We start from the raw sequence: 22,034 nt of genomic DNA, 5'->3' as shown, positions 1-22,034 counted from the left end.
ACAACAGGACAAAAAATAATCCATGACTAGAATTCTACTGGCAATTAATAAGTAGATCTTAAGGCTGTCTCCTCACATTCCTAGACCCTTCCTTTGCCTGCCAGATATCCCCAAGATTCATCCTAGACTACAGATCCCATTTGGACGGAACAGGAAATAGACTGACCTTCCAAAATCACCAGATGGAGCTTTATCAACAAGTGAATAATGAGGCAGAATCTTTGCAAAGTAGAGGATTAGAAGTGCTTCGGGGAACTTTCTGGGAGAAATGCCTAATGAGTAGAGAAGGAAGAAGAAAGATCAGAGTTAGGTGGACTACTGGTTTGGGAGGAAAAAGGAAAAGTGAAAGACCTAGATAAGGCCTTTGAATGTTGTTCTGTTACCGGGCAAAGTGGTGCAAGTGAGAATGCACCGCTTTCAAAAAGGAACTATGGCCGGGTGCGGTGGCTCACACCTGTAATTCCAGCACTTTTAGAGGCTGAGGCGGGTGGATCACTTGAGGCCAGGAGTTCAAGACTAGCCTTGACAACATTGTAAAACCCCATCTCTACTAAAAATACAAAAATTAGCCAGGTGTGGTGGCACATGCCTGTAGTCCCAGCTACTCGGGAGGCTGAGGCACAAGAATCACTTGAACCAAGGAGGTGGAGGTTATGGTGAGCTGAGATTATGCCACTTTACTCCAGCCTGGGCAACAGAGCAAGACTCTGTCTCAAAAAACAAACAAACGAAAAAAAGGAACTAAGGTATTTAACTCTTGACACAGTCTGACCTGTAAGTCAAAATGCCCACAAAACGAATGTGGTTATAATATATTCCCTCTAATCCCTCAGCCCTCCAAGCCCTCCAATAGCCATCTGAATCATGGTCCCTGGTATGAGGCCAGAGGAGCTGAACTCTAGGACAGAGGCCTGTGGTTCTCCTCACTACAAGAGGGAGCCTAGGGCTCTGTTGAAGGACGCTGGACAGTCTAGAACTATTCCTGAATCCACTAGTGGAAACCTTTAAGAATTGTATTCTTCAATGTCCACTTCTCTCATTTAATGGAAATAGTGTTAGTCCTTCTCTCTTCCATGATGTTTAATAATGTGCTTTCCTTGATAGAAGGAAGATACAGTCCAGTGCAGGCCCTTGTTCACACACTTAACTGGACACCTATACTGCTATCACAAGCTCTTTGCAAGCAGCAGTGTTTATCCATGGTTTTGTATCTGTTTGCATGTGAAACTTCCCTGGGCTGTATGTCAAAATGTTGACCATGGTTATGTGTGATAACTCAGCCTTGTCCTACAGTTTAATTACTCAAAAAATAATCTGAAAGCTTAATCCTCAGCTTTAGCTTCTCTTTCTGAAAGATGGACAGATTTGCAGGTTAAGAACACTAATGGGCCAGGCACAGTGGCTCATGCCTGTAATCCCAGCACTTTAGGAGGCTGAGGCAAGTCGATCACCTGAGGCTGGGATCACCTGAGGCATGGAGAAACCCCATCTCTATTAAAAATACAAAATTAGCCAGGTTGGTGGCGCATGCCTGTAATCCCAGCTATTTGGAAGGCTGAGGCAGGAGAATCGCTTGAACCCAGGAGGCAGAGGTTGCAGTGAGCCAAGATCGTGCCATTGTACTCCAGCCTGGACAACAAGCACGAAACTCCATCTCAAAAAAAAAAAAAAAAAAAAAAAAAAAGAACACTAATGAGCGATGTCTGATAGTGCAGGAGTCCCTCTAAAGTTTCATTACCACGTAAATGTGTCCTGTGAAGTGTAGTATTCCAAAATGTGTCATTCGTCAATGAATAGTGTTTGAATGACGAGGGCGATGTTAATATTATTAGCAAAATTTTAAAATTTTATATGGGAACAATTTTGTATACACTTCTAGAAATTGTTAGTCTTATATGATTTATCCTGTTAGGTGAAGTAATTCTTGTCAGTTATTATCAGATTATTTCTTCCACAGCCGAGCTACCATAAGCATCCCAGCAAACTCCACATCTAGAAAAGATACAGAGCTAACACAAATTTATGATAAACCTAATCCAGAAAATAGAAATAAAAATGAATAAGAGTGGAACTCAGAAAGCAGATAAAATAAGAGATTCAAAGTGTATTTTCTAAAATTAAAGTAGTGTAATAAAGTTATCTGCTAAAATGTTTTAAGATATTAAAGAAAGTACTTTTCTAAGAAAAGCATACATTTATTAAGGAAACCTCAATGAGCAAGGGAAAAGATAAAAACTTTATTAAATTACTTTCTCTCCAAAAAGTTTTGGAGCCAGATTATTTTATTAGCAAATTCTTTCAAATTTTAAGAAACAGCTAATTCAAATGCTGTATAAGTCATTCCCCAATATATTAAGAGATGGAAGGCTATCGAATAATTATAATGAAACTGGCATGATCCTCATGTCAAAACTTGACAAAGGCAGCACATACAAAAAAGAAAGCTGTACATTAGTGGTTTTCAACTGAGGGTGATTTTTGCATTCCAGGGGATATGTGGCAATGTCTGAAGACATTTTTAGTCACTACTTTGGGGGACAGGGAGGGCTGCTACTGACATCTAGTGGGTAGAGGCCAGGGATGCTGTAAACATTCTGTAAAGAACAGGACAGGACAGCCACCCACAAAAAAGAATTATCTGACCCAAAATGTTTATAATTAAGAAACCCTATTATGGACCACTTATCATCATAAATAAGAGAACACTAAAATACCAAAAAACAAATCTAAATCAATCAGATGTTACAAGAATAATTCACCAACACCAGGGTTTATACCCCCCCTTTTTTTGGAGACAGGGTCTTGTCTTGTCACCCAGGCTGGAGTAATGGTATGAACACAGCTCACTGCATCCTTGACCTCCCAAGCTCAAGGGATCCTCCCACCTCAGCCTCCCAACTAGCTGGGACTACAGGCATGCACCACCACATTTGGCTCATTTTTTATAGAGATGGGAATCTCATCATATTGCTCAGACTGGTCCTGAACTCCTGAGCTCAAGCAGTCCACCCACCTTGGCCTCCCAAAGTGTTGGGATTACAGGTATGAGCCATTGCACCCAGCCTATCCCATTTTTAATGTTAGAAAATCTATCCATCGTATCAAATAAAAAAGACCATAAAAAAGCCTCAGTAGATCTTGAATAGGCATTTGATAAAATTTCATGCTATAAGAAATTCTTGTAAACCTAAAATAGAAGGATCCATCGACTGAATATTTAGAAAGGGAAAAAACCTATTTCAAACCAATAATTCATATTAACTTTGAAATATCAGAGGGATTCTCATTAATATCAGAACATGATTGCCTTTAGGAACGTTAATAATTTACATTGTTATGGAAATTTACCCATCAAAGTAATTACTTATATAAAACAAAAATAAGACATACAACTCTTAGAGAAGAGGAGGCTTTAAACCATTATTATTTGAAGACCATGTGCATACTAGAAAATGCAAGATAATACATTTTTAGTAAATTTTGTTTAGAAAATATAGCAAAGTGGCTTATTAGATATTAAATACAATTTCCTGGTGCCAAAAATAACCTATTACAAAATATAACAGGAAAAACATCCCTTTCACAATTTCAGCAAACAAAAATACATTTGAAGTAACCCTAACAAAAAGCATGTGTAATGTATATCATGAAAACTAAAAAACTTTGCCAAAAAATCCAGAAGACATAAATAAATGGGAAAATATGCCACATCTCCAAATGGAAAGTCTAAATATCATAAAAGTATCAGTTCTCCCAGATTAATTTGTAGATTTCATATACTATTTATCAAAAACTCAACATAGTTTTTTGGGAAGAGGACTTTAAATAATGTTTAAGCTCATAAATACAAACATGCATACATACATAAATTAAGAGATAATTTTTTTAAAGAGGGTATAAGCATGGCTTAAACACAACTAATTTGCACTTCTTTGGACAAATACCATTGCATTAGTATCAGTTTTCTATGCCTTTCAGAGTGATAAAATACTGTGGCTCAAAGACAATGGAAAGTAACCCAGAAGACTAGACAGAATACTCAGTAATCTTTTTGTTTGTTTGCCTCCCATCAAAATCTTTCACAATTTTTTGCAGATAAATTCAAAATAAAACAAGATCTTTATACCCTCTCAAATTGCAAAGAATTTTTAAATTACTAAAGCCTACTATTGGGCTTCATGATATTAAAAAATTAATAGCAATCTAAAAGGCCATCAAATGAGTAGTTAAATAAATTTTAATGTAATACATTCATGTTCTACAATACAATACAATCCTTTAAACTCATGTTTTCAAGAGTATGACACAAGAAGTGCTAACAAAGTGTTAAATGAAAAAAGCAGGCTTAATACTGCTTAGTGAATTTGTTCTTAATTTTAAGAAAAAACACATAAAATGAAAAATACTGATGGGAAAAGTATGACTCAATAGTGGATATTTGTTTAGTTTTTTTTTTTTTTTTTGCTGGAGTGCAGTGGTGCAATCATAGCTCACTGCAGCCTCAGTGGGTTCAAGTGATCCTCTCACTCAGCCTCTTAAGTAGCTGGGACTACAGGTGTGCACCACCATGCCTGGCTACATTTTTTTGTTGTTGTTGATTTTTGTAGAGACGAGGTCTCACATTGTTGCCCAGGGTGGTCTCAAACTCCTGGGGCCCAAGCTATCCTCCAGTCTCAGCCTTCCAAAGTGCTGGTATTATAGGTGTGAGCCACTGAGCCAAGCCTGGATATTTGTATATTTGTGAAATTATGAGATATTTTATTTTCTTCTCTTTTTAACTCTTTCCTTTCTTCTCACCTTTTATGGCATCTCCTCCTCCCTTGGGACCCTCTTTCTTTGAAGATCCTTTTTATTGAGACAGGGTCTCACTCTGTCACCCAGGCTGAAGTGCAGTGGCACAGTCTTGGCTCCCTGCAGTCTTGACCTCCCCGGCTCAAGCGATCCTCCCACCTCAGCCTCCAAAAGTGCTGAGATTACAGGTGTGAGCCACTGCACCCAGCCTGAAGATCCTTCCATTTGCCAAATCTTAGGATACGGAACAAACAGATACTGACCCATGTGGCAGCCAGTCAAGTGGGGAGTGTGGGGACAAGTCATCCTTTATTTTCGTTTCTTCCACTACTGGGCCTGGGACTGCCTGGAGCGGGCAGTTCTGACTGAGCTGAGGGAACTCTTAAAATCCTGCATTTTAATGAAGAAATCCCAGTTGTCCACTGGAGGCCGAGAGCCGGCCAGCTCCCTGTTGTACTGTTGTTTTATGGTTTACCTGGGCCAGACCAGGGGGCATAGTCTGTCGGGTGTTTCTTCTTCTGCAGAACCTAAAGGAGCCGGTGCTGGAGGCGGTGGTGGTGGCTTTGGTGGAGGCGGCGGATTTGGCGGAGGAGGTGGTGGCGGAGGCGGTGGAAGTTTTGGAGGGGGCGGACCTCCAGGTCTGGGAGGACTGTTCCAGGCTGGAATGCCGAAGCTGAGGTCCACGGCCAACAGGGATAATGGTAAGGAGAGTTTCTCTGTGTCTGAGTGACTGAAGACAAGGCAGAGTTTGGCAGTTTGGAGGCTGGTCATAGCCTCTAAGGCTCTTCGCCCTTATTAAAATATTGTACATTGTTTGAAATATTACCACTGTTTTATAAGAGACTCAATTTAGTCTTTATTACTATTATTAACCAGGATCAGACAGCTACACAGAACTATGAAATTTTCACCCAGTATTTTGTTTTTTATTTTTACTTTTTTTTTTTTTTTACTTTTCTAAAGTACTTTTTTTTTTTTTTTTACTTTTCTAAAGGGTTAGCTGGAGTGGGAAAAAAAGGGAGGAGCAAGTAGAACTTGCTGGCCCTGGAAATCTTCCTGGTGACCTGACGGATTCAGCTTTCTTTGTGAGGTAGCCCAGCTGTCTAGTAGAGTAAATACTTGTGAGCCGCTTTTCAAACACGATGGAGCACGTCGTGTGGAATATGATTACAAATATCACTAAATCTGAAAAAGTGTTTTGCATGACAGACATTTGGTATTTCAGTGCCAGTGGTTCTCAGGAGTCTCTGCAGGGAGCCATGGACATGAGTCCTTCAGGATTGTCTATGAACCTGGTGGTAGAGAAAAGCTGAACTTGCTCATGAATGCCTAGATAAAAAACTTTGCAGAGGGCATGAGGCTCTCTCCCAACTACTACAGAAACTCAAGAAATTTTACCATAAAACTGCTTTTGTAATGTTGATAATGTTATAATAATTTTCGTTTTTAGACCTTTTATAAGATGTCCTCTGGGAAAGAATGAAACTCTCACATTTACATGAATATGGAACACTGAATTCTCAGAGTTAGCCTACTATTTTATCACTGAATGGTCTAAATCTAGAGAGAAACTCAATCATGTGAGAGGTTCTATCTTGCCAGACCACCATTTAAATTTGAATTTAAATTTATTTAAAACTCACCAAAAGGATTTAAGGCAGCTGATAAATGTATACATTTAGTACTTTAACAACAGGTGAAGAAATTAAGGCAAAAGACAAAGAAAAATAAAATAATAAAATGGGCCAGGCATGGTGGCTCACACTTCTAGTTCTAGCACTTTCAGAGGTCAAGGCGGGCAGATGGCTGAAGCCCCAAAATTCAAGAACAGCCTGGGCAACATGGCAAAATCCTGTCTCTACTAAAAACCACAAAAAATTAGTGGGCATGGTGGCTCTTGCCTGTAGTCCTAGCTACCCAGGATGTGGAGGTGGGAGGATTGCCTGAACCCGGGAAGTTGAAGCTGCAGTGAGCCATGATTGCACCACTGCACTCCAGCCTGGGCAACAGAGGAGACCCTGTCTCAAAAAAAAGAAGAAAAAAGTTTTCTCTTAAGTTCATGATACTCCACTGTATACATCTGTCCAAATGCTTCTTCCTGTGCCTTAGATAAAATTGGAACCCCTTCTGTCCTGCAGGCCTCCTTTGTGACTCACCCCTGCTGGCCACTCAGGCTCCACTTCCAATGGATCTCTCCCATTCTCACTGTGCCCTGGGCACATGGGCCCGTTGCTGAACTTGAAGCTCTTTCCCACCTCAGGGCCTCTGCACCTGCTGGCCCCCTGCCTGAAGTGCTGGTCTTCCTCATCTTTCCGTGGCCGACTCCTTGTCAGGCCTCAGCTCACATGTCACATTCTCAGAAAAGCTGTCCGCAGCCACTCCATGTACCCTGGCCTCTCCAAGCACTCTTGATCTCATCGGCCTATTTTAGTGTCTTTTTAATACATATAATTATCTGAAAGTATTTATTCCCTGGTTTATTTTTTATCTCCCCCCACAAGAATGTAAACTACAGGAATGCAGAATCTTTTCTATTCTGTTTACTCTTCTGTCTCTAGTCTCTAGATTAATGGCAGGCGCATAGCAAGTGCTCAAAATTATTTGGTACGCTTATTAACTCATAATTGAAGGGTAGTTTTTTTGTTTGTTTGTTTGTTTTGTTTTGTTTGTTTTCAGAATTACCTTGAGTTCCAAGAGATTCTGGGATGGTGGTTTGAAATTTTCCATCTCTTTGGTTCCCCCTTTAGTTTCTCCCTTGTTGAACCAGAGCAGTTATAGGATTGTTCTGTCCTGCCAATATTGAAGCAGAGGTTGACGTGGTACCAAAAAAAAGTTGTGTAGTTGCCTGCTTCTTTGTAGATGAATTCCATCCACTGGTGTCAACTCTTCCAATTAAACTTTACTGATGGTTCTTTTTCCTTTCTTAGTTTTTTCTTATTGCAGTCATAACTCTTTCTTTATATTTTCCCCTTATATTTTTCCATGTTTTTTTGGGTATTTCTCTTCATAGGGACTAGATAAGCCCTCACATTTGGAGATTTACATTGGGATAATTAATTTTTTCACCTAAGACAGCTGACTTATTTTCAAAACTGAGAGGTACAAGGGCTGGGAGACAGAGATGGTGATGGGGAAAAATGAAAATCATGATTCTACCAATGCCATCTTGTTCTTGTCCTCTCATAATGAATAGGCAACTCACCAGAACTCTCACCTGCTTCATCCTGGCTCTTGTCTATACATAATGCTAAGAGATCCTTCCAGAATCCTTTTGAAAGCTGATGGGCTGTAGAACTTGGGACTCGCAGGTAAATAGAGCTATGGTCGATTTTCTGCTCCCAGGAAGGACCACACAAAACCCAATTTATATAAATAATAGTTTCCTGTATTTTATAGCCCTCTGAGGAAGGGACTTCCAGTCACTGGGAACAGACTCTAGCTCTCTGATTTCTTCAGGGTTCCTGATTTCCTAACTGGACGTTTATTTTCCTGTTCTTCAGATTCTGGAGGAAGCCGACCACCATTGTTGCCACCGGGAGGAAGATCCACATCTGCCAAACCCTTTTCACCCCCAAGTGGCCCAGGGAGGTTTCCTGTGCCTTCTCCAGGCCACAGAAGTGGTCCCCCAGAGCCTCAGAGGAACCGAATGCCGCCCCCAAGGCCCGACGTGGGCTCAAAGCCTGATAGCATTCCCCCTCCAGTACCCAGTACTCCAAGACCCATTCAATCAAGTCTGCACAACCGGGGGTCCCCACCAGTGCCCGGAGGCCCCAGGCAGCCCAGCCCCGGGCCCACTCCTCCCCCTTTCCCTGGGAACCGCGGCACTGCTTTGGGAGGAGGCTCAATACGTCAGTCCCCCTTGAGCTCCTCCTCGCCCTTCTCCAACCGGCCTCCCCTGCCGCCTACCCCCAGCAGGGCCTTGGATGACAAACCCCCTCCACCGCCTCCTCCAGTGGGCAACAGGCCCTCCATCCACAGGGAAGCAGTTCCCCCTCCTCCTCCTCAGAACAACAAGCCTCCAGTGCCTTCCACTCCGCGGCCTTCCGCCTCCTCACAGGCCCCACCTCCGCCGCCACCTCCCAGCAGGCCCGGGCCGCCTCCCCTGCCTCCAAGTTCCAGCGGCAATGACGAAACCCCAAGACTCCCACAGCGGAATCTGTCCCTCACTTCGTCCACGCCCCCGTTACCTTCGCCAGGACGTTCAGGTCCTCTTCCTCCCCCGCCCAGCGAGAGACCCCCACCTCCAGTGAGGGACCCGCCAGGCCGATCAGGTATGACAAGACGTGGGGTGAGTTGCTTCCAAAACCCAGCCTGCCCAAATGTGCCAATAATCCTGTCAGTCAAGATAGTCTAACAAAAGCAGGCATAAGTAAACTCTCAGACTGCTTTGTGCTTTTAAGTGGCACACAACACGTGTGATCGTGACCTCGTGTAAACCCCTGCGGAAAGTGGGACCAATATTTCTGTTGGTGTTTTAGAGATGAGGACACTGAGTAGCTAATAAAGTTAAATGGTCACGAGCTAGTTAATAAAGAAGAGGCAAGAACGTTTATCTTCCATCTCTGAAGTGTACTTGCCAGTCCACTACCCTGCCTCCCTAGAGAGAATTTCGGCGGTCTTAATTGGGAAAATAAGTCCCCACCTCCTGCAGGAGGGCTCCGTTATTCCAACAAGAGGGGAAGTTCTTCAAGAGCTAATGAACTTCTCCTGTACTTCTCTCTTCATTTGCCAGGCTTTGAGGCCATTTCCCTATTCATTAAAGACAAACGTTTAAAAAGTCCATTTTGCTCTTTGTAATCTCTGGTACATAAATCCCTTGGAGAGTCAAATAAAGGTAACTATCTTTACAAAAATACTCAGGCATAAACTCAAAATTTGCCTGCTGTCACGTGGCTTGAAGAGCCTGCTGAAGCCCATCTGAGACCCTTCCAATGCCCCCATCCACGGTTGAGAAACCTTGATCTGAGGGACAAACTTTCAGAGTATGAAAGGAAATGCGAGGATTGCCTAGAGTTTGCCCTCTCTGAATTATAATAGGCATTTTTAGTAGAATACACTCACTTGATGCATTTTACAGTGGTTATGGATGAACTCAGTAGAACCACCCACTTTTAAAATTTAATCTCATCATACAGACCTTATCATGTCTGGAAATGGGGCATTTTTTTCCTTTATGCAGAGGTAAGAGACCTTTGACCCTGTGACCTTAGGAACCTCATAATCACCATTCTTTAAACTTGCTCACGTACTGGAATCATCTACGGAGCTTTAAAAACCACGAATGCCTGGGTCCCTTCCCGGAGTCTCTGGTATAATTGGTCTGGGGTGCAGACTGGGAATCGGGATATTTAAAAGCTCCCTGGTGATTATAGTGTGCAGCAGAATGTGAGAACCACACCTTGAAACCATTGTGCCGTGGCCCTACCAAATGGATGAGTCAGCAGATTAAATGTTCCCCAAAATAGGCATTGACATAAAACATTATTTCTTTTGATTACGTAAGTCATACTTGTTTATTATAGAAATACTGAAAAATATAAAGAAAATTAAAATTAATCCTTCTACCACCACTATCCAGAAATAATCATTGATAACATTCTTTTAATGTGGCCTTTCAGTCTTTTTTAAATGCATATATGTTTTTACAAACTTGTTATCACACTACATATATTGTTTGCTAATTTGCTTTTTATTTAACAGTATCTCATTAATGTTTGCTGATATGATTATTCTACAGCCTGACTTGTAACAGCTACCTAATATTAAATCCTACAAGTGTACCTTGATTTATTTAACCAATCCCCTCACTTGGTCATATGGGCCATCTCTAGATTTTTCCTGTTGCAGATAATGCAGTGATATATTTTTGTAGCAAAATATGTGTACAAATCTCTGTATTTCCTTTGGATTAATTCCTGTAAGTGGAATATCTGGGTCAGTGAGTGTGCATAGTAAACTATGGATTTCATAGGTACTGCCAAATTGCCTTCCAGAAATTTCCTACCAATTTACATTCCCACAAGGAGCATATGAGAGTTCATCAAAGGCCCTGTGTATTCTGAGTCGTTTGGCTTCAGTATTATGAGAGTGGGCCTTGGAATCTGATAGATTTGGAGTCAGATCCTGGCACCTCCACTCAGTCTTCTGATGAGATTTTTAAGCTTCCAAAACCTCTGAGGCCTTGTCTCCTGTCCCTGTACCTCTCAGAGTTGTTGTAAGAATTAAATGAGACAAGCATGTATAGTGGTTATCTTATTTCCTGGCATGTAGTTATATTCAATAAATGATCATTTCTGTTATTCTGCCAGTGGGAAATAGAAATCTGTTTGCCTTTCTATTGTGCCTGCCAGGATTTGGAGCAGGGAGCCACAGGGTTGTGGAGTTAGGAACATGGACATGACCATTTACTTTAAAAAGAAAATGAGATGAAGTTACATAGTACAGAGCCCCATAATACTGGAAGTCGAGTTTGCATGTAGTGACAGTTGTGTGGTGGTATCACCAAGAAGTTAAACCCACAGCAAATGAGACACTTTCTGTCAATAAATCAACTCTTGCTGCCTGGGACTCTAGCAATGACAAGCAGATAGGGTAATAAATAACCACTCCCAGGTGAGGCACTGAAGACTCCTTGAGAGACCAATCAGGGCTGGACAGTGCCTCCCACCGCTGTAAAATGTTGGAGCGAAGACTTTCTGTCAGGGATATCTGCAGTGGGCAGGTTGTTCAGTTCAAGGTTCCTAATTGGATTCTGAATCTATAGCTAATAAGATAATTATTTATAGCACCATAAGACATTGTATTCACATAAAATGTCAGCATCTTACAAGTGGAACACACTGCTGAAGATCAGGAATAATTACTAAGGCCATTTTGATTTACATTGGAAAATGCTCAAGTTTTTGGTTTTGTTTTTTTAATTTACTTACTACTCAAATAGCCGCTGCATTTGGAGGATAGGAAAAGCAAGATGGTTTTCTTTTGTATTATCAAAAAAAATTATCTTGAATTTTTCTTTAGAAACTTAAAAACTTATGGTTATACCATACTGCTACATTTAAAAAAAAAAAAAGGTTTCAAGTACTTACATAGTATTTTTAATTTGCATTTTCACTAGTTTTTACTGGCAGCAGTGCTGTGAGACAGGTGACCATCTGGCACTCTTTTACAGCTAGGAAACCAAGTTCCATAGGGTGCCAGCTTGCTCAGGCTCAAGATTCACATTAGCATTTATAGCCATGGATGTTGATTAGCTGTTTGTCACTCCCTGTGTTCATGTGCCTCCCCAAAGAGGAAGAACCAAGAAGAAACTCCTACTGCTCTCAGGATGACTGGTGTTTGGTTTCCTGAGGCCACTTCTGCCCGGAAACTGATCATATGCATCACAGAAACATGCTTCTGTAATTAACAACAAAACTGTGCATTTAAAGAACTTCTTTCTTCTGAAGACCTAAAATAATTTCATAACTATCTTATCTTTTTAAAAAAATTCTTTCATCATGTCACAGTAATTAGTTCAATAGCTCTTTAAAGGATTGTAAAATTTTTTTAATTATATGGTTGTTAGTATAAACAGATTTTCACCTGTTTTCAATTTCACTGTGCCATCTCCAATCTCAGTACTAATTCGAAGCCAAAACACCCATTTAGCTATCAGTATGCACTTGTTTTGCATATACATGTGTACACATGTGCACTTTTTGTGTTTCTGTGTGTTTACTGATTTCTCAGCCAAATATCCTAGAAAATCTCCACCCTAATTAAAGGGCATGTGTCCAGCAGGTCCCCATCAGCTGTACACTAATGGTGACCACGGTAATGGAATGTGGATGTAAGGTTCTGCACTAAGTGTCTTTTTTTGCTCCAGGCCCCCTCCCACCACCTCCTCCAGTAAGCAGAAACGGCAGCACATCTCGGGCCCTTCCTGCCACTCCTCAGTTGCCGTCCAGGAGTGGAGTAGACAGTCCCAGGAGTGGACCCAGACCTCCCCTTCCTCCTGACAGGCCCAGTGCTGGGGCGCCTCCCCCACCTCCACCATCAGCATCTATTAGAAATGGCTTCCAAGACTCTCCATGTGAAGGTGAGGTGTGGTTCCAGCTCCCTAGGCTATAGGGCAGCAACCAAATGGTAAATCTGTTTGTATATGTGGTTTGCTTGTTTGCGTTTAATTTCTTGTTCCATCATTATCACACTCCATTGCACTGATCTAACTATCTAACCATTCTAAGGCCCACCATGATTTCAAATTAAAAATAGTAATCCCCCTTCCCCACTTCCCAAAAAGGCAGATCATTTTTCCCTGATCTGTTCTTTCTTTGGGTCTCAGTTAACTTTCCAGAGATTCCAGGATTCTGAAAAGAATCTTTTTATAACTTCTTATTATGTACATTTCTAGACAGTTCACTGTAGGTAAGAGGCCCGATGCCCTGCAGATACTAAGTTGCCTATCTCTGCCATTGTTATCAATGGGGAAAAAGGTGTCCCATACCTTAGCCCCCAGCTTCTAAGAGAGACTGGCTGGATCCTAATCACTCTCACTAAAACCACTTTGCTTTGATTTGCGGGCCTGTATATATGTCAGTGTACTAATTCGTGACCTTTGTAGCACTTCCAGCTTTTCTGTAAACTTCTAGGCATAAAAACTAGCACTCATGTCTGTGGTTCTCTCTGTTTCATTCTGTGCCTTTCGTTATGTAAGTCTTCATAGCACATTGTCTGTCACTGAAGATACTGCTTGTTTCTCTTCCCAGATGAGTGGGAAAGCAGATTCTACTTCCATCCGATTTCCGATTTGCCACCTCCAGAGCCATATGTACAAACGACCAAAAGTTATCCCAGCAAATTGGCAAGAAACGAAAGCCGGAGTGAGTATTTCTGCCAAAGTTTTTGAAGATTCATGCTTGAATAGCCTGAGTGACACTCGGGCTATATAGAAAGTCCAGGCCTCTTGCCTGGAGTGGGGTAGAGAACCCTTTGGAGCCATCTACATTCTAGTGAATTCCCCTTCCGCAGGCAGTGAGGAAATTGCAGATGCCCAGAATGCATATGAGAAACAGTTATTTTAATGTGTCATTACAAGCTCAAAATTCTGTGGTTTGCTAGTATTAAATTTTATTATTTTGCTTCTTTGGACAATCTTCCTCTGTTTTCATCTTCCTGAGACAGCACAAGTAGAGCCATCTTCTATTCCTTCTAGTTTTGAAATTGGCATAATGTCTAATTATAACAAAAACTCCCTGTAACTGCCTTGATCTTTTAAATGTATTATAATCATAGCTTTACAGAGCATTACATGAAAATGTAAAAATATCCATAATCTCTCCACATAATAGATATTTTCATTTTACCAGATTCTCATCCAATTTTTTATCCATATAATTCTGATTTTTTATGTAGTTATAATGACAACCTACAGTTTTTTGGTGGGGTTTACAAAACATTGCTTAGTAAATAGTGCCCGTGTTATCACATGGTTTTTATTTCAGCATATAGTAATTTACCATTACCATGGACATTTAAATTATTTGTGTTGTTCTGCTAATGTAGGTAATGCTACCATAAAAAACTAAATTGTTTTTCCTCCATTGAAGAAGAATGTCAACAAAAAGGGAAAAATAGACAAACTGGAATTTTATAACAGCAAACGTATAGGAAGTGTTACAGCTCTTTGAGAATTTGTCTAGCAGGCTTTCCAGGGTTTTGCTGGAAAGCCTCTTAAATTTACTTTTAAAAAAACACAATAGCCGGGCACGGTGCCTCACGCCTGTAATCCCAGAACTTTGGGAGGCTGAGGAGGGCGGATCACAAGGTCAGGAGTTCGAGACCAGCCTGACCAACATGTTGAAACCCCGTCTCTACTAAAAATACAAAAATTAGCTGGGCATGGTGGTATGCACCTGTAATCCCAGCTACTCAGGAGGCTGAGGCAAGAGAATCACTTGAACCCAGGAGGCAGAGGTTGCAGTGAGCTGAGATCGCGCCATTGCACTCCAGCCTGGGTGACAGAGCAAGACTTCGTCTAAAAAAAAAAAAAAAGCAATAAATGTATACAACGAAGAAAGAATTAGCATGAAATATGCATATGTCACCCATGAGGCTGATGTTCATGGCAGCCTTAGCCTCAGAGCCAAATTCCCAAGCCAGAAATAGAGAAAACTTAAGCAAACAAGTCAAATATGTCACAACACCCCTAGCCATGGCCTCACTCCCTAGCAGAGCATCTTACATGTACTCAAAGCCTACTGATGCTTTCCTAACACAGTTTAAAGTAATTTTTGGTTGGTTGGTTCCAAACCTTATAGGAGATTAATAACAGCTAAAGTTAAGACTGGTGAGAAGCACAATCACTGACATGGGAGAGAAGTGACAGATGGCAGTCCCAGGTCAGAGGAGGAGACAGGAACATGGCTGTGCTGTGTGTTACAGGGCAGGACAACACCAGATGTTTCTGTTGGGTTAAATTTCTATTGGGTTAAATGGGATTAAATTAATTGAGTCAAACTGTGCTTTGTGCCTCTGTAGAAAAATTTAGAGAGCTAGAAAATACAGGAAAATTTCCATGGACAAATGCTAGAAGAAAACAGAATACTACTGCTTAAAAGGAAAACTTTAATTCCTGGAAAAATTTGTTTATGTGGAAGACTGCATTCATAGACAATACGTAATGAAGAAGTATAGCTATAATAAAATTATTATGCAAGAGTTGATGATTGAAATTTTTAGTGAAGGCCGGGCGTGGTGGCTCACACCTGTAATCCCAGCACTTTGGGAGGCTGAGGTGGGCGGATCACCTGAGGTCGGGAGTTCAAGACCAGCCTGACCAACATGGAGAAAATCTGTCTCTACTAAAAATACAAAATTAGCCAGGCACAGTGACACATGCCTGTAATTCCAGCTACTCAGGAGGCTGAGGCAGGAGAATTGCTTGAACTCAGGAGGTGGAGGTTGAGGTGAGCAGAAGTCACGCCATTGCACTCCAGCCTGGGCAACAAGAGCGAAACTCCATCTCAAAAAAAAAAAAAAGTTTTAGTGAAAAGTAAGCTTTCACATGGGACAGATATCTTTGAATGCTGTGTGTGTGTGTGTGTGTGTGTGTGTGTGTGTGTGTGTGTGTGTTCACCAGAAGAAGGGCTTCTGTTTGGTAAGAGTACAGCCCTTCTTCCTTCTTGGGCACCAATAAACGAATTGACTTTAAGGAGTTGTTCATATAGACTCCAAATATTTTTCCTGACTTATTATTTGCTTCTTATTCTAAATATATTTGTATTTTTAAATTGGTAACAGACCATCTTCCCTGTACCCTCTAGATCTTTAATGTAATAGCTAAGCATATATCTTCTCCCATCCTCCTTTAAGACTCGAGTAGGCAATGTAAGGACTAGAACTGTGTCCTGCTCACTATTGCATCTTCCTTGAGGGGCACAGAGCCTGAAACATAAAGGGCACTTTCAAGTATTTCTTTTTAAAAATTTTCTTATAGAGACAGGATATCTCCATGTCGCCCAGGCTGGTCTTGAGCTTCTGGCCTCGAGTAGTCCCCTGCCTTAAACTCCCAAAGCACAGGATTATAGGCATGAGCTACCACGCCTAGCCTAAAAGTAGTTTTTAAATTGATGAATTAATTTCCATTGTCTACCAACATTTTTTTGTAGATTTGCCTTAAATATTTCCAGCATTAGGCATGTTTAATATTTTATAATGATAATGGATCATCTAACAAAAATAAATAAGGCACTGTCGAGTACCAAGTTTTCCTCTGCTCTGCAGTGGCCTCAGCCTCCCAGCCCACAGCCTGAGAGCGCACCCAGACAGCCCTGAGCAGTACTGAATGCACTTGGAGTGCCCTCTAATTACAGCTTTGGACAAGGCCAGCCCTCATTCTTCTAACCACTTGTGGTGGGTCAGTTGATGGTCAAGGCTCCATGATAGGTGTCTGGTTTACATCTAGATGAGTCTTTTCTCGGATGCCTGCCCAAGAAAATATTTGGTTGGGATGGTGAGAGGAAGAGGTGCCTCTTTCAGTGTTTTCTCCTAACTCCTTTCCTTTCTCAGAAATTTGGTTCTTTCTCAGAAATCCCTAAGTGGACCAGTAGGGTCCCTATCAAGATGCCTACTGAGGAATCTGCCAGTTCCAGCCCACTGAGTCTCAGAGCAGTGGTTAGAGCAGACCTACCTGATTGACACATGCCCCGGGTAGACCTGTTCACGGCTTCTGAGCACCTGACCTCATGCCGAACACCTGTTAAATCCTCAGCAAATGTTTGTGTAGTAAATGAATTTTTTTTTATGTGAATGGGTTTTAAGCCTAGTTACAGTGGACTGATAGCCCATGAATAGCTTGGTTTTTGTTTCTGTTTTGGAGACGGTCTCACTCTGTCACCCAGGCTGGAGTGCAGTGGTGCAATCTTGGCTCATTGCAGCCTCGACCTCCCAGGTTCAGGTGATCCTCCCACCACAGCCTCCCTGGTAGCTGGGACTATGGGACAGGCGCGCACCAACATGCCCGGCTAATTTTTGTGGAGACGGGGTTTTGCTACGTTGCCCAGACTGGTCTTGAACTCCTGAGCTCAAGCCATCCTCCCTCCTCAAGCTCCCAAAGTGCTGGAGTTACAGGCGTGAGCCACCGCAACTGGGCCATGAATAACTTTTAAAAGAACACATTGACAGAGTACTTGAAAAGGTGTTCAACATCACTAATTTTTAGGAAACTGCAAATAAACTATAGTGAGATACAACTTTACACCCATTAGGATGGCTACTGTCAGAAAAACTTTCTAATTTTTAATTAGAAGATACCTAAATGCCCAACAAAAGGGAATTGACTAGGTAGACTGTAGTGTACTCATATTTTGGAATGCAGACTGTCATTAATAATCTTTGCAAAGAGTAATGCCTTCGAAAGATGTCCAAACTGACTATATGATCTTATTTCTGGAAGAAAACGGGGAACTGTTTCTAAGTAAAAAATATACACATAATTGGTTATCTCTGGGTGCTGGAGGAATGGGTGAATTCTTTGTTTTTACTCATCCATATTTTCTAAATCTATAATAAGCACACACTGTGATAAGAAGAAAATGATTTTTTTAAACTTTTTGCAAGTACTTGGGAGCCAGTGATGGATCACCCACCATGATGTTTATTCAGAACATTACTTGCTTGTTTTCACCTCTCACTTCCCATCCACAACATACGCCAGTTAGCTGACAGCCCTGGTCATAGGGATGAGGTAGTGGGTACTCATGCAACCATCCCCGAGTTTCCACGATGAGAACATCAGCTTTCTAACCAAAATTATATTTTGTCTGTTTTTTCACCAAGGTGGATCCAACCGAAGAGAAAGGGGTGCCCCACCACTCCCTCCCATCCCGAGGTGATCTTTGCCTGCTCTTCTCTACCCAAGCTCAAGAGCTGCTTCTGTTGCTATCTAAGAACTGCATACCCTCCTCCCCACTTCTTCCCTTGTGCCCCATGTATGGGCAAGAGGAAAGGTGGGAGGGGGAGTGGGAATATGCGTGTGTGGGTGGGAATTGGTAAGAAATGCGCCTAGCTTTTCATATTGTGTGTATTCTCCAGGCTATTGCTTGCTTCAGCTGCAGCCTGCCTGTGCTGGCTGCCGGGGTCGATAGGCTTTTGTGATAACAGGCACAGATGAATTGCATCCCAGCTTTCCACCAACCAAATTCAAACATTCACTGCTTATTTGCTACAGACTGTAATTATTAAAGTCCCTGAGAGCTGTTTTCTCCCGTTCCTTTTTCGCATGCTTGGCCTCCCGTCTCTTTCTATGAACCACAGACCACCTAAGCAAGCAGCTGAGTAAGGGCTCACAGGAAACTTTTGCAGTCACAGGATGTCCAATCTTTGGCAGTCCGAGCTCGGCTCTAGGACAGAGCTGTCCAACAGAAATATAATGTGAGCCCCATATACAATTTTTACATTTCTAGTATATTTTAAACAAGTGAAGTTAATATGCATCCAAAATATTTCAACCTGTAATCAACATAAAATTTTAATGAGATATTTTATATTATTTTTTGGTACCGAATCTTCAAAATCCAGAGTGTATTTCACACTTACCGCACATCTCCATTCAGACTAGTCACATTTTTAAGTGCTCAGTAGCCACATGTGGCTGGTGGCTACTGGATTAGACAGCACGAATCTGGAAGATGGAAGCTAGTGCCGAAACCTTTTGTTTAAAAAACAAAAAAGGCAAAATGGGCTTGAGCGATTCAAGAGGCAACTAAAAATAAAATTAGGACCCAGCACCTTGTTTGACACACAGTTTGACCTTCGATTTTCCTCCCTTAATTTCCCTCTTCCCTTAATATCTGTAAACAAGTGTTGCTTCAAAGTACCAAGGTCAAAAATTGATTGAGTACGGTTTACTAAAGTCATGTGGAATAAAGCCATTGGAAAGAAATGGAAAGCCTGTCGGGACTTCCGGGCTCAGAACCAGCTGGCTCACGCGCTCACTTGTCAGTTGGACTTCTGCCTTGTGAAATGGAAGCAGCCTTTGTTCCTCTCCGGCTGAGCAAGCTCCTGAGGCTGGGAGAGACTAGGAAGGCTTGGTAGGAGGGGAAGAAAGTCAGGAAAAGATATCAAATCAGAAACATGGAAGAAGAAGGGAACAGATTTGAGTTGGTGGGCAAAACTCTAAAAATCTAAATCTGATGCTTATGTAAGGGTTGAGCGAATTAGGGAGATTGCTAGTGGAAATTGGAGGGAATCTGTTTTGCATCATTTGTCTAGGATCTATGCAAATACAGCTCCATTAAAGGACCATAGGGAAGAGCCAGCCTTGCCTTTTCGTATATGATTTTGTTTACAAAATTTTACTGGGACTTTTAAATCTAGCTATAGAGTTGGGAAAAAAATATTTCCACTTAGATATTTTATATGGTTTTGTTTAAAATTACCATTACTTGTTTTTTAAAAACACATGACCACATATGTATATGTATATCTACCTAAACATTGTATCATGGTTTCAGTATGTTATTCATGTATTACTGGGAGATGCTAACAAGAAACCAACCCAAAGAAAATTCTGAAAAATACATTTCTATTTATAGAATAAATGTTTCATTTATATAAAAGCAAAAGAACTTAAGAGTTCTAATAAATGGGATGTCTAATAAATTATGAAGTTACTAATTTGAATATATTATATTTTTATAACTTCCTTGCCAAAGTCCTGATTTAGTACATTAGAGAACCTGTGTTTCCTCTCTCCTCTACCATTCATCTCTTTTCCATACAGTCATTTGGGCTTTTTACTCAAAGAGAATCAAGAAATAATAAGGTATAACAAGCTTGGCAAAGTGTTGGTTTTTTTAAAAAAATTTTTTTAAATCTCTAGCAGTTTGGTAATTTGGCAGCATCATTTATTTAGGATTCTTTTATCTGATTTCAACAGTGAAAAACATCCCTATGATAAAGCCTAATGACCCATTTCACAAAAGATGGAGTTTGCCCTTCCTAGAAAATATGACGGGGGAAAGTCTGACTCAAAGAAAGTGGGTCTGAATTTTATAAGGGGTAGTAAGAATTGGACAATTCCTTTGCATATCTGAACTTGGCAGGTACCATTCTAAATTTGAAACAGGGTCATAGCTCAAAGTTGCCATTCATCCAGAATAGAGATGTTTTAGAATGTAGTGTTTAAGTGAATGTTTCATTAATACACCTACACCCTTTCTTTGAAAGTTTGCAACCTAATTGCATCTAAAACTTTGAATAAGTTCTGTGGTAAAATCTTAAACTACGGAAAATTACAAAAATGAATATTTTCTTCCCTGAAATCAGAGCTTACATGTGTGTTTTTTTCATAAAATTTTCAGATAAATGTATTCAACATGTAATACAGTATTTTAACATTCACCTCTTATTTTATATTGAAATGTATTACAGTATTAAAACTCAGTGTTCAGTATTTATTTCACTATGCATTTTATTTAGTAAAAGCCAGGAGAAATGTTTAATCCAATGGTGCCTTACTTTGTGATTTAAAAGAAATCAACTTTTTTTTTATGTCTAAGTAGCAGATTATTTGCATATTTGTAAAAACTGTTAGGTCTTTATATTTTAAATTGTAATACCAGTTTTGTTATTTTAGTAGCAGAAATGGGATGATTTTTAAAGTTCCAAAAAAATGTTGGCATGAAATTAATTTTTCCCTCCTTCTAGTCAAGGACCGTAGAGGAAGAAAAACATTTTTTTCATACCATGCCCTAGGTAAACAGACACATTTTGCTATCTGTGTCATCAGGATAGTGTAAATGGTAGGGTAGAGACTACCCTAGACATCTGCATCTTTGTAAGTTAGCCAGACAATAAAGAAAAGCAGAATGATATGGTGTCAACTGGTGGTTTTTCTTTTAAGTATTGTTTATGTAAATATAAACAAAAAATAAGTGTCTGTTTTCTGTTTTAAACTGTGGAAAAGAAAGACAAACAAAAAAAGGTTTGTATAAGTAAGTAAATATTCATTGTACCTACTTGCTAATCCCATCTTCGTTTTTTCCGAGAATCTGCATCTTAGTCAAAATCTGTTTACTTGAGGCAGATGTTTCTACTAGGAGGTAAAGATGGATGGCTGAAGCAATGGAAGATGAAATTACAAAGACTGGCATGGATACTGATAAATACAGGAAAGGCCAATGGGAACTTACGAGCCTGATAACTTTCTTAATTATCTGCTGTATGTATACATACAGATCTCGATATAGAAGAATGGCTAAGAGCTTAGGAAGACCTGGCTCCGTGTCTTACTTGCAAGTCACTTCACTAAACCTGTTTCCTTATCTATAAGGTGAGGAACTATCTTATAGCATTAATATATGCATTAAATGAGATAATGCACTCAGCATTTAGCCTTAGTGTAAGCACTCAATAAGGAGTAGCCACTATTAGTGTGAAGTAGGAAACAAATATTTATATAATGATCCCAAATTAACTGGAGCCAAATCCACTAGAAGGGGATTTACTAGTGTACTTTTAAAGGAAAGGTGCACTAGCTCCTAGATTGAAAAAATATCCATATCAGAAACGCAAAGCAACTTCTACATAAGGGTCACCTACCGTCCTCCCTGTACCTCCAGGCCTGGAAAATGAAACTTTACCGTGCTTCAGCCATCAGAGAAGTGTTATTAGGTTCAGTATGAAATAACAGAAATTAAGAGCCAGAACCTCACAGATAGGGCGACCTTAGAATTTATGATCCACAATGGAACATTTTT

General features: G+C 40.6%; 1 protein-coding gene and 1 non-coding gene across 5 annotated transcripts in view; both read left to right on the top strand.

Annotated features, from left to right (window-relative positions):
* The window catches only part of WIPF1 (WAS/WASL interacting protein family member 1), a 124,335-nt gene extending 103,188 nt beyond the window's left edge, over positions 1-21,147 (top strand). For 3 of the 4 annotated variants that reach the window (XM_004091972.3, XM_003253734.4, XM_030803132.1), the window contains exons 4-8: positions 5,316-5,492; positions 8,292-9,062; positions 12,659-12,871; positions 13,542-13,655; positions 18,112-21,147. In XM_004091972.3, the coding sequence (XP_004092020.1) occupies positions 5,316-5,492; positions 8,292-9,062; positions 12,659-12,871; positions 13,542-13,655; positions 18,112-18,167 (1,331 nt within the window). In that variant the 3' untranslated portion in view covers positions 18,168-21,147. Of the gene's footprint in view, positions 1-5,315; positions 5,493-8,291; positions 9,063-12,658; positions 12,872-13,541; positions 13,682-18,111 lie in introns of those variants that run through there. The other variant, XM_030803133.1, reaches the window with a different exon arrangement.
* LOC115832587 lies at positions 14,444-14,506 on the top strand. The gene has a single exon (XR_004028113.1). It is a non-coding gene; the product is annotated as a U7 small nuclear RNA (small nuclear RNA).
* Positions 21,148-22,034: the final 887 nt, after the last annotated feature.

This window comes from Nomascus leucogenys, chromosome 22a, assembly GCF_006542625.1.
Source record: "Nomascus leucogenys isolate Asia chromosome 22a, Asia_NLE_v1, whole genome shotgun sequence".
NCBI lineage: Eukaryota > Metazoa > Chordata > Mammalia > Primates > Hylobatidae > Nomascus > Nomascus leucogenys.
This window is presented reverse-complemented; position numbering and strand designations above follow the sequence as displayed.